This window comes from Canis aureus, chromosome X, assembly GCF_053574225.1.
Source record: "Canis aureus isolate CA01 chromosome X, VMU_Caureus_v.1.0, whole genome shotgun sequence".
Lineage (NCBI taxonomy): Eukaryota > Metazoa > Chordata > Mammalia > Carnivora > Canidae > Canis > Canis aureus.
The window spans coordinates 105,019,606-105,034,115 of NC_135649.1; the positions used below are offsets into that span (position 1 = coordinate 105,019,606).

At 42.8% G+C, this 14,510-nt stretch overlaps 1 protein-coding gene across 1 annotated transcript; it reads right to left on the minus strand.

The window, feature by feature from the left end:
• Positions 1-11,495: 11,495 nt before the first annotated feature.
• On the minus strand, positions 11,496-14,505 carry SAT1 (spermidine/spermine N1-acetyltransferase 1). Its single transcript, XM_077890104.1, has 6 exons — positions 14,248-14,505; positions 13,980-14,031; positions 13,806-13,889; positions 12,305-12,406; positions 12,171-12,211; positions 11,496-12,025 (listed from the first exon to the last, which is right to left on the minus strand). Exons 1-6 carry the CDS (start codon positions 14,311-14,313, stop codon positions 11,855-11,857), a joined length of 516 nt encoding a protein of 171 aa, XP_077746230.1. The 5' UTR covers positions 14,314-14,505; the 3' UTR covers positions 11,496-11,854.
• Between the last annotated feature and the right edge of the window lie 5 nt (positions 14,506-14,510).

Here is a 14,510-nt window from a genome sequence, read left to right on the forward strand (position 1 = left end):
CATTTGTAAGAACATCTCTCTCTCTCTCTCTCTCTCTCTCTCTTTCTTTGTACCAGGAAGAAAAGAATGACTATAAATCTCTAGAAACTCTAATCAGTGGAAAAAGCAAAGACAAACCTGCATAACAACCATGCCTTTGTATCCTGTGCTTGGCCTGATAGTCTCCCATAACTATCCCCCCCGCCCAGCATCTTCTTTTGTCTTTAGCTGGAGATGGTATTTAAGGTGGTGGTGGGGCCATTTCGGAGAATTACTCATTTATCTTGGGCTCTCCCATGTACATGGGAGGTATACATGTTACTAAACTTCTGTTTATTTTTCTCTTGTTAATCTTTTATTTTAGGGAGTCTCAGCCAAGAACTTAGAAGGGTAGAGGGAAAATTATTCTTCCTCCCCCGCCACGATGGCCTTATACTCAAGGAGATCTTCCCTTTGGATCTGTGCATTGCTGAATTGTTCTCTGGGTTCTTGCCTAGAGGTTTTTTTGTTTAAGGTAGCACACCATGCTAGGATTCAGGGGGGTGATGAGAGATACCCTTTATTTTGTCAGGTGGGAGAAGGGCAACTATGAAAGTGGAGCTAGGCAAGGGGAATGAAGACTGACCTCTTCACCAGAGTCATTATCAGGCAGATTATTTTCATAAAGAGTATATATGGAATTTGAAGTTTGGAAGCCAAGTTCCTAAAACTCAGTACCCTGAAAAGTCCTCGTACCTCAAGTGGCAAATGTTTCTCAGTTTGAAGGCTTTGAGCTAGGTGACTCCTCTGTGCTTGAGGCAGAGGCTTATAGAGATGACCATAGAGAATGACTGATGAAGAGATCATGTCAAGAAATTATTCTAATGTCTCTGGGATGGAGGCCTCTTGGGCAGCATCCTACATCTTTTGATGATTTCTGAGTTTCCTCAAAGCCTACTCTTCTCAGTGGCTCTTTGAGGACAGACTGATTATTATTCAGTGGCTATTGTTGCAGAAAGATCATGTGGTACTTTAGTCTCTGAAATGTAGGACTTGATGAAGTAGACCAGAAAGAAACAGAAAGCCTTCTGAATTTGTCTCCTAGGGGTTGTGATGCCTAACGGTGGAGGCCCTGAGAGGGAGGGCTTCAAGCCTGAGAAAGAATTCAAGAGCAAATTTTTATTTTTTTTTAAGATTTTATTTATTTATTCATAGAAACACACACACACACACACACACACACACACACACAGAGGGGCAGAGACACAGGAGGAGGGAGAAGCAGGCCTCATGCAGAGAGCCCGACATGGGACCAGGGTCTCCAGGATCACACTAAACCGCTGCACCACCCGGGCTGCCCAAGAGCAAATCTTTAAAGAAAAGGGCAAAGATGTATAAGGTATAGAATTATAAAGTATAGAAGTAAGAAAGGAGCTGTTTCACAAAGTAGTGGTCTCTCTTCCCAGATGGGAAAAGGACCCCCCCCCCTTTGCCTCTACTGAAGGGTTTTATAAGTTTTTCTTTTAAGTTAGCTAATCATATAGGGAAGGGCTTACTCTTTAATTTTGGGCTTATCATTTACATTGGGTGGTTAGTTCTTCCATTGTCTTAGGGTTGTGGAATTACCCATAGAGAGCAATTTTAAGAATATCTAGCCTAGGGGCACCTGGTTGGCTCAGTCAGTAGAGCATGGGACTCTTGATCTCCAGGTCATGAGTTCAAGCCCCATGTTGGGCATGAAGCCTACTTAAAAAAAAAAAAAAAGAATGCCCAGCCTATGTGGCTTTTACTGCCAGAGGGAATAGGGTCTTGTGGTCTTCCATGAGTTGGAGCTTGTAACTCTTTTCATGACCTGCTGACTTTTATTTTATTTTTAAGATTTTATTTATTTATTCATAAGAGACAGAGAGACGTAGAGACATAAGCAGGGGGAGAAGCAGGCTCCCTGGGGAGCCCGATGTGGGACTCGATCCCAGGACCCCAGGATCATGACCTGAGCCAAAGGCACTCAACCACTGAGCCACCTGAATTGCTTTTAGGTTAAGCATCAACCTAAAACCAAAATGGCTTTACTTTGGTCAACTTGTCTCTTGAGCCTCCCTTCCCTTCTACCTCATTTGGAGCATATGGAAGCTAAGGGTTTGTTTTAAAAGCTAAGTCTCAAATAAGTTATCATTTGAACCAAAAGACTGTATATTTCATTTGAAGAAAGGTATATTCTTAAATAGTTTTGGTTTCATCTTATCACTCGTAAATATCATCTTTAAATTTTTCATTTCCTTTTTTGGTCCAAATCTCATGAAGACATCCTTCTTTCCTCCAAGTCATTACCAAGGAAATACCTAGGTTTTAAAACGTACACTTTGCTTTTTGCCATTGAGTTGTAGCTAGAATAATAAAGTTCATGAAATTCAAACCTAGGACAATACACCCGGAAAAATACTAACACAATAACCTGGGTTGCAAAACTTGTTTAGCAAGTTTCAGCTGAAGGTTAATTAAAACCTGCTTGGAAACCTCTTAAAACATGGACAAGAATGTAAGCCACACACACCACCACCTAGATTCTTCCCTCAGGATCTTTCTCTTCACCACTTCCCTGGATTTCAGTGGGAACGTTTCCCCAGAGTTCCATCCGGTCTGGCGTGAAACCATAGTGTCCATGACCATGAGTGTCCATGACCCTGGCATAACCCTTTCCCTTCCATCCCAGAAGAGGAGCAATAAGATAGTAGGTAGGTAGCGCTTCTTTAGCACTTCTAACAGACAGTGTGCATACACCACTCCTCATAGAGAAGCATTTTAGCTTCTCTGGGAGGTGGGGTAGTGTTGGGTTCTGAGGCTGAGGGGTGGTAAGAATTTCCCCCAGTGTTTCATGTTTTAAGTTGACATATTTTAAGGTGCAGAGGAGTTAAGTGACATTGTTCTGGACAGGACAGGAGAGCCCAAAGAGCGGTCAAAGGCAGAAAAGAGAAGGTCGAAATGTTGTCTGACATTTGACTTGCCTGTAAGAAAGTATTGAACTGGCCGAACATTCTGGAACATTAGCTGCATATTCTTTCAGAAGTTCCTTGGGGTTACCGCTATTATTTCTTTTGTCCAGACTTGTTTAGAGTGGTTGTCAGCTAACACCCCGTTGGTGGATAAGCATCTGCGAGATGTGCAGGAAACAAGGCCGGGGTATAATTATAACATAATGCTTTAACAACATTGCACAAGACTGCCTCAGTACTATATGCCAGAGTGCATAGCGACTGTCTTGCTGACAGGCATTTGGATGGTGATTAGTGTTGGATCACATCCTGGAATCAGGCTCGAAGCCAGAGAAACTGGAAAATGATTTTTGTTTTTCAACTCCTTGGAGGCCCATGTGGAAAATTTAGGAGAGCACATTTTTGTTTCTAGTAACAGAACTCACATATAATTTGAGGAAGAAAAAGTGAAATGGATGTTTCCTGAGCCACTTGCCTTGTCTTGAAGCTGGTCTTCTGTGGAAAAGTTGAATTTTCATGCAGGGCTGGCTGAGGAGTGTTGAGGCAGGGAGCAGTTGATAGGAAGCCCACATTCCCCCTGGTTCCTTCACACCTAATCTAGGCACAGGAAAGACCCTCTCCAGGTGGCAAAGAAACAGGCTGAGGCCTCAAGCACCACCAGTATTAATGACCAAAGGCCACCACATATGGTTACACTAGATGATGAGCTATGGTTTGTGAGCGGTATCTGGAGCCTGGCTACCAGTTCATGTCTCAACCCCATTGCCTTTTGGTTGTATAACATGGAATGAATTGCTTCACCCCCCTACACCCTACCTTCCTCATGCGCAAAAGGATGACTTTGTTTTAAGGATTAAGAGTGCTTTATAATTATGAACTTTCTTTTTTTTTCCCAATTAAATTGTGACTCTCAAAATGGGGGCCTATTAAAAGTAAAGAATAACATTAAAGTTGATTCTCTCTCTTGCTTTCCCTCTAAAACTGAGGCTGGTTTATTTCATTTATTTAATGAAATAAATTATTTTATCAAGTGCCCGCTGTGTGCCATGCATGGAATGAGGCCCTGAGGATATAAAGATTATGGGATATGGTCTCTGCTCACAGAATGTTAACAGCAAGGAGGTAAGCATTTGGGTCACGCTGTTATGCCTAAAGCATAAACAAGTAAATCCGAGGCCAAAGTATATGGACCAACTGCTTAGAGAAGGGGCAAGTGTGTGGTAGAGAAAGCACGTGTGTGCGGAGCTGTGGAGGCACAAACCCGGTTGACAGCCCAGACCTGCGTGCCCAGGGTGAACCCAGGTTGCTCAATCTCCCTCAGCCTCTGTTTCCTCATCTTTAAAGTGGGCCTGATTCAGTGGTGTGCTGAAGCAGGCTCCTACTGGCTTGGGAGAGCCTATTGTTAAATATTCAGGAATTTTGCAAGCCAGTTGTTAAAACTATTGGTAGCTTCAAATCAGCCTTGGTGGAAGTATTGACACTGTGTTAACCGGCAACTTCCACAAATGGAGGCCGCCACCCCCACCTCCAGCTGATTTACCAGCACTCCTCTGGAATAGGTGGGGGAGGCAAAACTTCATCCTCTGGGTCTTTGGCTGGGCTTGAGGATCTAATTAACATAAAACAGACTAACAGGCGAAAAGTGTATACATTTATTTAGTATAACTTTTACCCGACCTGGGAGCCCTCATCAGGAAACGAAGATCCAAAGAAGGGGCAAAACCTAAATGCTTCTAAACTAGGTTGAACAAAGAGCCAATTGTAGAAAAGTAGCTAAAATAGATGGGGAGGCTAAAGGAAGAGAAGGATTATTTTAAAAAATTCTGTTTGTACAGAATTCTGGCTTTGACTCCCTGTGGAAGACTGTTTCTTTTCTACTGGTACAGGGAGGGCAACTTTGCACATGGGAATTTTATCTCCCATTTGCAGAAAGAACAGGGAAGATAAGAATGCTCTTCTTGCATCTGCTGTTTTTCAAATGCCTTTAGCTCAAAATAATCCTTAATGCCAAAGCACCACCTTCAACTACCCTATGCTGTTGTCGTGAAGATTAACGGAGTAACAAAATCACAACATCTGGCACATAGTAAATGCTCAACATAGGTTCCGACAAGTAGCTCACATAGACTATATTAATGACGTGCATCCCGCAGGTCCATATGCATCATCTCATTTATGAATAACAACTGTAATGAAGAAAAGCCAGGATCTAATCCAGTTCCCTTTGGCTCCAAGTGGACTGTTCTTTCCACCAGACCCAAACTGCCTCTTGAAAATCACTTTTCTTGTTGTTATTGAGCCACTGGATGAAAGAAAGCGGTGTAAGTGACCAGGTGGAAGGAGAGAGCTGGTGAAAGCCTCTGTGAGCCAAACCAGAAGCAAAATGCCACCCCCCTCAGCCCCCATTTAGAAGGCTCTCCATGCTGTGTCCTTGTCATTATCAAAACAGCGGGTAGCACAGTTGCTCCCAATAAATGTTGCTTCTCTAGGAACCTCTGAAGCTCGGGATTACCTGGCTGCTGATGTCACATCTAAGGTAGGAAATGTACAAGATGCACCTGAGACATCTTAAAAGCGAGGAAGCTAATGAGAGCTTCTGGGGTCATGTCCAAAGGACTCTGAAGCCAACCTGAAGAAGCTCTCACTGAACAGTTAGGGAAATCTGAGCTTCAATAAGAAAAATAAGGACAATGCATTAAGACACAGAAATGTTTAAAGTCCATGAGTTAATAATGATACTTGGTGGTGTGTGTGGGGTAGTGCTAATGGAAAGATGCTGGGGAAGCCCATCCATCCTCTTGAGAATTAGTAAATAAAGAGAAGAATCAAGTAGTTATCCTGCCCTTGCTGAGTGAACTGTACCTCATGGTAATGAAATACAAGACGGGAGAGCACTCTTTGTATAGAAATATTTTAGCTAATAAACGAAGAAAGAATGATGGAAATAGAATATCACCATTTTGCAACTTCTGGTGAATCAGTGGACCTAGAAGGTGTTGATATTAATAGCTGCCAGCATCACAAAAACAGACAACTAGACATTATATGCATCTTGATGGGGGAAAAATCATCTGTGAAATTTTCTTGCCAAAAAATCAAACCTGAATCTGATCAAGTTGAGGCCCAATCAGTAAAATTTTACTTCTTTTTTTTCTTAAAGATTTATTTATTCATGAGAGACACACAGAGAGAGGCAGAGACATAGGCAGAGGGAGAAGCAGGCTCCCTGCGGGGAGCACGGCAGGGGACTCCATCCTAGGACCCTGACCTGAGCCAAAGGCAGACGCTCAACCACTGAACCACCCAGGTGCCCCGTAAAGTTTTTATTTCTGACACCCTGTTTTATTGACCATGCTGAAGCAGGCAGTTTTGCATTATGGTTATGGCAGTGTGTCCTGAACTTAACACAGACCCCTTTTCAAGGAAAGAATTCTTGGCCAAAATTAACAACAGGTGTTAATGAGGATGTGGAGAAAGGGGAACCCTCTCACTGGTGGTAGGAATGCAAACTGGTATAGCCATTCTGTAGAACAGCATGGAGCTTCCTCAAAAAGTTAAAGATAGAACTACCCTATGATCCAGCACTTGTACTACTAGGTATTTACTCAAAGGATACAAAAATACAGATTTGAAGGGGTACATGCACTCCCCATGTTTATAGCACCATTATCAACAATAGCCAAACTATGAAGAGAACCTAAATGTCCATTGACTGATGAATGGATAAAGAAGACGTGATATATATATATATATATATATATATATATATATATATATATATAATGGATTATTACTCAGCCATCAGAAAGAATGAAATCTTGCCATTTGCAGTGATGTGGAGGAGCTAGAGTGTATTAGGCTCAGTGAAATAAGTCAGCCAGAGAAAGACAAATACCGTATGATTTCACTCACCTGTGGAATTTAAGAAGAAAAAAAAACAGGAACATAAGGGAGGGAGAGAAAAAGAAAAGAGAAACAAACTTCGAGAGACTCTTAAAGACAGAGAACAGTGTTGCTTGGGGGGCTCAGTTGGTTAGGCGTCTGACTCTTGAGTTCGGCTCAGGTCTTGATTTCAGGGTCATGAATTCAAACCTTGAGTTGGGCTCTACATTGGGTGTGGAGCCTACTTAAAAGAAAAAAGAACAAACTGAGGGTTGGTGGAGGGAGGTGGGTGAGGGATAGGCGAAATTGGGGGTAGGTATTCAGGAACGCACTTGATGTGATGAGCACCGAGTGTTGTATGTAAGTGATGAATCACTGAATTCTACTCCTGAAACCAATATTGCACTGCATGTTCGTTCACTAACTAAAATTTTTTTAAATAGAAAAAAAAGAAATCTGTTAAAAAAAAGAATTCGCACAGGCCCCTAGAGAAATTACTTTTATTATATTACTATAGACATATAACAAGATATATTTTATATTCATAGCTCCTACACAACTGTAAAACCAATATACATTTACAAATCAAATCTTAAAAAAATGACCAAACTAATAAAATTCAAATGAACAACATTGATTTAATATGAGGGAAGATATTTTGCTCAAATGAAGTTGTTGCTTGCAAAGGAACATGGTACTGATGGCTGGGGTGGATGTTTTTGGTTTTTTAGCCTTGTATGTACTTGGATGACAAAACTCTGTGATTTTTCTCTAAAAACTCTCTAGAAGGTTCTCCTTCATGCTGTGTGGTGGGACTTGGTCTTTGTTAATGACATGGTGCTAAGGTGAGCAGTGTAAACACAAACTGAAATGGTTGTGTTCACAACTACAGCTAGGATTCAGTTGCGAGGTCATCATCTAGATCAGTGGCTCTCCATCCTGGCTTCACTTTGAAGTGCAGATGCAAATACAATTAAATTAGGAGCTTTTTTAGGGTGGGGCATTAGTATTTCTTTAAAAGCTTTCTAGGTGATTCTCACCTGGAGCCAGTACTGAGAACTACCGATTTTGATGATCTAGAAAATGCGTGTACCGATCAATCTTTAGGGTATAATCCTGATGAAATACCAAATTCAATCATTCTTATAGGGAATATGAGGTACTTTGAGAGTAAGGCAGTGAATCTGCAGGATTTGAGAAATTTGGTTTTGGAGTTTGATTTCCAGGCCTAGTTGTCTGGCCTTAGGCAACTTAACCTGTCAGAGGCTTAGTTTCTTCTTATAAAAAGAAACCAGTAATAGTACTTTCCTCTGTGGTGTGTTGGCCAGGATAGGATTAAAAATGTACACAGAGGGAATCTCTGGGTGGCTCAGTGGTTTAGCGCCTGCCTTTGGCCCAGGGCGTGATCTTGGAGTCCCAGAATTGAGTCCCGCATCAGGCTCCTTGCGTGGGGCCTGCATCTCCCTCTGCCCGTGTCTCTGCCTCTGTCTCTGTGTGTGTGTCTCCCATGAATAAATAAATAAAATCTTTAAAAAAATGTACACAGAGTGCCAAATGTAGTGCCTGGTTCCTGGGCAGTACCTACTAAAGGTTAGCTCTTATTATTAACTATTATGTTGATAACCATCTGGAAACTATTAAAACACTTGTTGGGCAGAAGTGAGCCACAAGAAAGAGGTGATGGGAGAATGGGATGCTGGGAGAACATTCTGAGGAAGGGCATTTGGTGGCCTTAGGTGGGGCAAGCAAGGCATTGATGATGGAGGGAGGATGTTGGGTAAGGCTGTGGGACTCTCCTTCTGAGCTGTGGCTAACAGCTGACTGGCTTGAAGCCTAGACTGGCGGCCCAAAGAAAAGGGATGAGAATAATGCATAGGGTCACCCAGAGGTGACAATCCATGGGAAGAGATGATGAAACAAGAAAACAAAGATGTAGCCAGTCAAGCAAACAGAATTCTAGGAGCAGGCAAGGTCGCCTGCAGAGCCTGAACAGGAGGCTGAGCCAGCCACAGTCAGGCTGAGCCAGTCACAGTCAGCCACTTCTCCTACAGGAGACGGGGGCCAGGTTCTCAGAACAGAGCCAGCTCCCTTGTCTCAAGGAACAGTGGTTAAGTGTCATCCATTTGAGGCCCAATGCAAATGGGACTCACGGGATGGGGTAGAGTGGGTATAAAACAGAAGTCATTAGGCTGCTTCTGAATTGTTGCTTCTGCCTTTTTTTTTTCCTTAAAGATTTTATTTATTCATTCATGAGACACACACACACACAGAGAGAGAGAGAGAGAGAGAGAGAGAGAGGCAGAGGGAGAAGCAGGCTCCCGGCAGGGAGCCCGATGTGGGACTCGATCCCAGGATCCTGGGATCACAACCTGAGTGGAAGGCAGACTCTCAACCGCTGAGCCACCCAGATGTCCTGCTTCTGCCTTTTTGTGTAAAGTCTACTTTCTTTCCCTGGAGAGGCTGCCCTGTGGAATCCAAGCAGCTGATGATCTTAGGCTCTGGTTTGGACAGTGACAGACCACAGCTCTACTCTCAACCCCGTGGCAGGATTACTAGCAGGATGTCATAAGCCTGTACACAGACAAACCCAGCTACTTCCCATTTTAATAGTTTCAGAAATTTTGATTTTATAAGTTTTTTGAGGAACATAATACACTTAGCAAATAGTTGTTTTAGAACACACACACACACAGAGGAAAAACCCTGAAATATCCTATGTGATATAATTGGCAAGTCCTTAGGTCCAAAATACTCTTCTTCCCAAGTGATTATGTCAGGCATAATATTTTAGTAAAATAGTAATTTTAAAGTTATCCTTTTTTAAAAAAAAAGATTTTGTTTATTTATTCATGAGACACACACACACAGAGGCAGAGACACAGGCAGAGGGAGAAGGAGGCTCCACGCAGGAAGCCTGACATGAGACTCGATCCCGGGTCTCCAGGATCAGGCCCTGGGCTGAAAGCGGCACTAAACCACCGAGCCACCCGGGCTGACCTAAAGTTATCTTTACAGGAAGCTATCTTTCTCCCCACTTTCTGGTTTTACCATTGTCTTCTATTTCCTTTCATAAAATTTCCCAGAACACGTTTTCTTACTTGCCTAAGGATTTCAAGTTTTACAGATTTGTTTTACGGTTTAGGTTTTCAAGAGGTGTCATTGCAATTCAGCTAAGCATTCAGTGGGCTGATACTGTGGTGCATCAGCTTCTGTATTTTAAACGTGAGGGGCTTCTTGAGAGTGGACATGACCTTCATAAAAGCTTCCATGTGACAACACTGGATTTTTAGGCTAAACTCTTAAGAAGAATGAGAAAACAAAGAGTTATATTGTAACTCGGTTGGTTAATCTAATTTATTCACGTATTTAACCACAGTCAGCATGTAAGTGTTTTCCTCAAAGAGGCCCACTTTCCACAACACAGTCTTCAAAATGCCTTCTTTCCCCACAAGGCTCTCTGTGTTTTAATTAACCCTTTTTATGTTTGCCAGCTTCTCTCTCCTAGTTACTTATCATCCCAGCAGGACCGTGGACTCTGGAAACTTTTCATAGCATGTTCTCTGAGCCACCAATAAATCCCAAAGCTCTCTTGTATTCAGTAGTACAGTACAGGATCCCACTGGTTTAGGGAAGGCAGAACAGACATTTAGGAAGACAGAACAGATACCAAAACAAGGAATGCTGGGCGATAGCCCCCTTTCACTGAGCAGCTTAGTATTTCTTTCCTGGAGAACACAGAAAGAGAGGGATCATTGTTTTTCAGGTATCTGATGAGTTGGGAAACGTTAATTTTGGAAATCAGCACAGTGGTTCTTATTAATTACCATTTTCTTTATTATGGGAATTGCTGGGTTTAGGAATCTAGCTCAATGTAATGAGTAATAAAAGGAGGTAACAGGGGTGCGAGTGTACAACCTTTGACTTTGGAGTTGTGAGTTCAAGCCCCATGTTGGGTGTAGAGATTACTGAAAAGTACAACTATTTTTTTATTAAAGACGTAATATTTATCTAAGACTATCTCTTTCTCATGCCCCTTCATAGTTTCATTTTCAGTTCTGGAGAAAGCTTTTGTTTACCACCCTGTTTGAAGCACTATTGGTTTTTCCACAGAGGAGCCCATTGTGGTACTACAGTACCATAGACTGGCCCTCCAAATAAACTAATTTCCCTGACTGGTACCTGAACCTGCCTCTAACCTTTTTATTTGCACATTTCCTGTTAAAAAGTTGGTTCATGCCTGCCTGATTAGCAAAGTGATCCACTTTCCCTTCAAATAGCATTTTGTATGGGATGAGGCTGTTGTGGGAAAGATGTGTGCCCCCTTCCATTCCCAGTGATTGAGAATTCCATCTCCGCCTTTCACTTGGTTAACAAATGGGCTTCACTTTCTAACCTGGTGCTCAGCTCTTGAAAATTCTGTCAGGTGAAGCATACAGTGTCACCAGTGTAGTCATTTTGCATGCTGCTTCCTAGAAAACCATGGAATTCAACTGGCTTCTTTCTAGACTTTGAGAACAAACAGCTCATGACCACTTTAAATTGGGTTAAAAATGGGCTGTAAACAATTTTAAGGTTATCAAGTTAATGTTTCTTGGCCATTTTTACTTTGCATTCAACAGCAAGAAAAATGTCTCGAGAAATAAAGATTAGTCAAAATGCGTATACCAATTAAATCAAAGGGCAGTTTATTAAAAAAGAATCAAAACAGAAACTCTAAGTACCAGTGTGTACATTGTACACATTTAAATGACTCACAAGAATGAAGTTTTTTTCATATACATTAAGATCATACCACCTTGTTTATCAAAAGATGTTCAAGGAGAAATCTGACTCCAAACTGCATACAAGATTGCCATCTTCAACAGACCGCATTTCAAACATGCAACAACGCCACTGGTAATAAAGCTTTGGAATGGGTGTTCATTCTATTATTTGACTACAAACAGGATAGAAAGCAAGATCAGTTGAGAACTTAATCTAAAATAGAATGGAAGCTGTCATCGTCTGCACCGGCACACGCCTTACTCCTCTGCTGCCATTTTTAGCAAGTACTCCTTGTCGATCTTGAAGAGTCTCCATCCCTCTTCGCTGGACAGGTCAGAAGCACCTCTTCTTTTGTAGAAGTTGATAGATGGTTCATTCCATTCTGCTACCAAGAAGTGCATGCTGCTGCAGCGACATTTCATCGCAACCTATTATAAGGGAGAGTAAAACAAACTCAGTGACATTTCACCTGCTTTCCAAGACCCAAATCTGTTCCAGTCATTAAAATAATTCAGTAACCCTTACAAATCTGGAAACCAAACCCCCTGCCCCTCCCCCCAAACCAAGACGTACCTGGCTTAGGTTCTTCAGAATTTCTGATCCTATGCCAAAGCCTAAAAGAAAGAGAAGTACCATTTAAAAAGTCATCTTCAGGATGTTAAGTCCTGGTTTCTCTTTAGGGCATCTCCTCCTAAACTCAGCCATACCTCTATAATCACTCATTACGAAGAAGTCCTCAAGATACAACAGTTTGCCAATCCATGGATCATAGGTAAAGTAGTACATGGCAAAACCCACAACACTGTGTCCTGTAATAAGAATATCACATGAGATGTGAACGAAAAGCAACCCATAAAAGTTGTAGCTGCAAAATCAGAAGCCTATCATAGGTTTTAGAAAATAAACATGCATGTATTATAGAAGTAAGTAGGCACTGAAACGGGACTGTCTCCTGATTTTTATGCTAGTGCAGTCCAGGCCACTTTTGGATGATCTCACTGTTCTCAGGACATGTATTTGCAAAAAGCACACATTAGAGCTAGCTGAAGCGAGGCTAAAATCATGGGACTGGCCGCTCTGCGATCTGCTGGATCTCACACCCCAGGAAGTGAGACTTTCATTACTTGCCAGAGCAAAACTTCTGTAGTCTTAAACTAAACACACACATTATTCACATCCTATTGATATATTGGTATGTTGACTTGGGAATAAGTCGGGTTTACACGGCAGTTCAGAATAGTAAATATTTGTAGATTAGAAACTCTGCTTCCTTAAGGTCAGGACATCAGGCCATCAAAAGTGTAACGTTTAATTTCAGAACTTGCCTTCCAATTCAGATTTTCAATTTGCTCTCCCCAGTTTTAAGCCAGAAGAAGCAGAGGTACCCAGAAATAGCTCTTATGTAACATCCACATACCTCCAAAAAGTACCTCATCCCTTATGTTTTCCGTTCATTTCTTCTAGCTTGGGGAAGAGACTTAAGAAAAAAGTGAAGCACCCACCCAAACAACTTCCCCTTTTAGCTCTGTCTTCTGACCAGTCAACAGGGACCAGCAAAAAAAAAAAAAAAATAAAACAATCTGACTCCCTATAAAAATAGGGTGTCTATAATTTCAAATGGAGGCAAAGGTTTCAAATTAAACTTTCTAGCCATTTTATAGTCCTTTGCAAACACAGGAAGAGAGTACACTGGAGTTTCTGATCTACCGTGTTTTAAGTGTGTGATAATAGGACCTTACCTCATTTATCATGATCATCTACTTTATTGTGTAAAGGATCTTTTAGTTACCTCCCCGCCCATCCATGTACACGGAAGGGCCATGTACATGGCGAAGCTAGAGACTGTAACCTGAAGATTGGGACAAATTAAAGAAAAAAATGTGATTTAACACAATTACAAAAAAGGTTACGTTAGGGTCAAACAAGAACTGAATTACAATAAATGACATTATACCTAACCCTTCCAGGTCTCCACAGCATTCTGATACTTACTTAAACAGCTCTTTCAACCCGCCCTATTATTATGTGCAGGACATCTATTTTCTTTTTCCTCAGTAGTTTGAACACTGGCTATTATTTCTGGCCAATTTCTCAGTAACTTTGGCCTGCGTTGTCAGTGGTTCTACACAACAGACACTCTATGTTTTATACAACACTTGGTGTTTGGCTTCTGGAAGCGGGGGGGGGGGGGGGGGGGGGGGGCGTTACCTTCCGGAGACTGGTGCTCCTTGGGCACTTCTGCAACCAGGCAGTGGTAGAAAGGGTGCTCTCCGAAACCATCCTCTAGTAGATCTGCAAGAAGGGGCATCGGGGACAGTGATGGCCTCGGTGAAGATGCCAAGTACCAGACACCCTTCCCCCGCCCTGGTACAGTCGCGTTACCTTTTTCAGTTAACATTACTTGCTCTTCCATGTATTCGTATTTAGCCAGTTCCTGGGGCGATGCACACGGGAGAAAGGGAGAGAGGGAGAAAACTAAGTGAGGCCCTGGCCCAGGCAGCTCAGAGGGAACGGGGTGGGCGGGGCGGCGATTCGTTCCCAGAATCGAGCGGCCCGGCTGAAGCTGGGGGGAGCGGGCGGACAAAGGGGAACCCGCCGGAGCGGCTCCCCACTTTCCCCCTCCCCAGGGGCGGCCCGGGCCTCCCGCTACCTTGATCAGCCGCAGGATGTCACTGCAGTCGGCGGCGGTGGCCGGGCGGATCACGAATTTAGCCATTTTCGTCTTTTGCTTTTCTTCCCTTTGCGGACCAGGCCCCTGTACTTGAACAGTAGTAGGAGGTGGTTCCTCATTCGTCTCCCCGGAGCGTCCTCTTCCCAGTCAGGCTGGCACCATGACCCGGCGGACCTCGGCGAGCAACGAGCACGTCGGCCAGACTGCGACCAGAACGGCGCGCTTTAGCGGCCGCCGGGTCC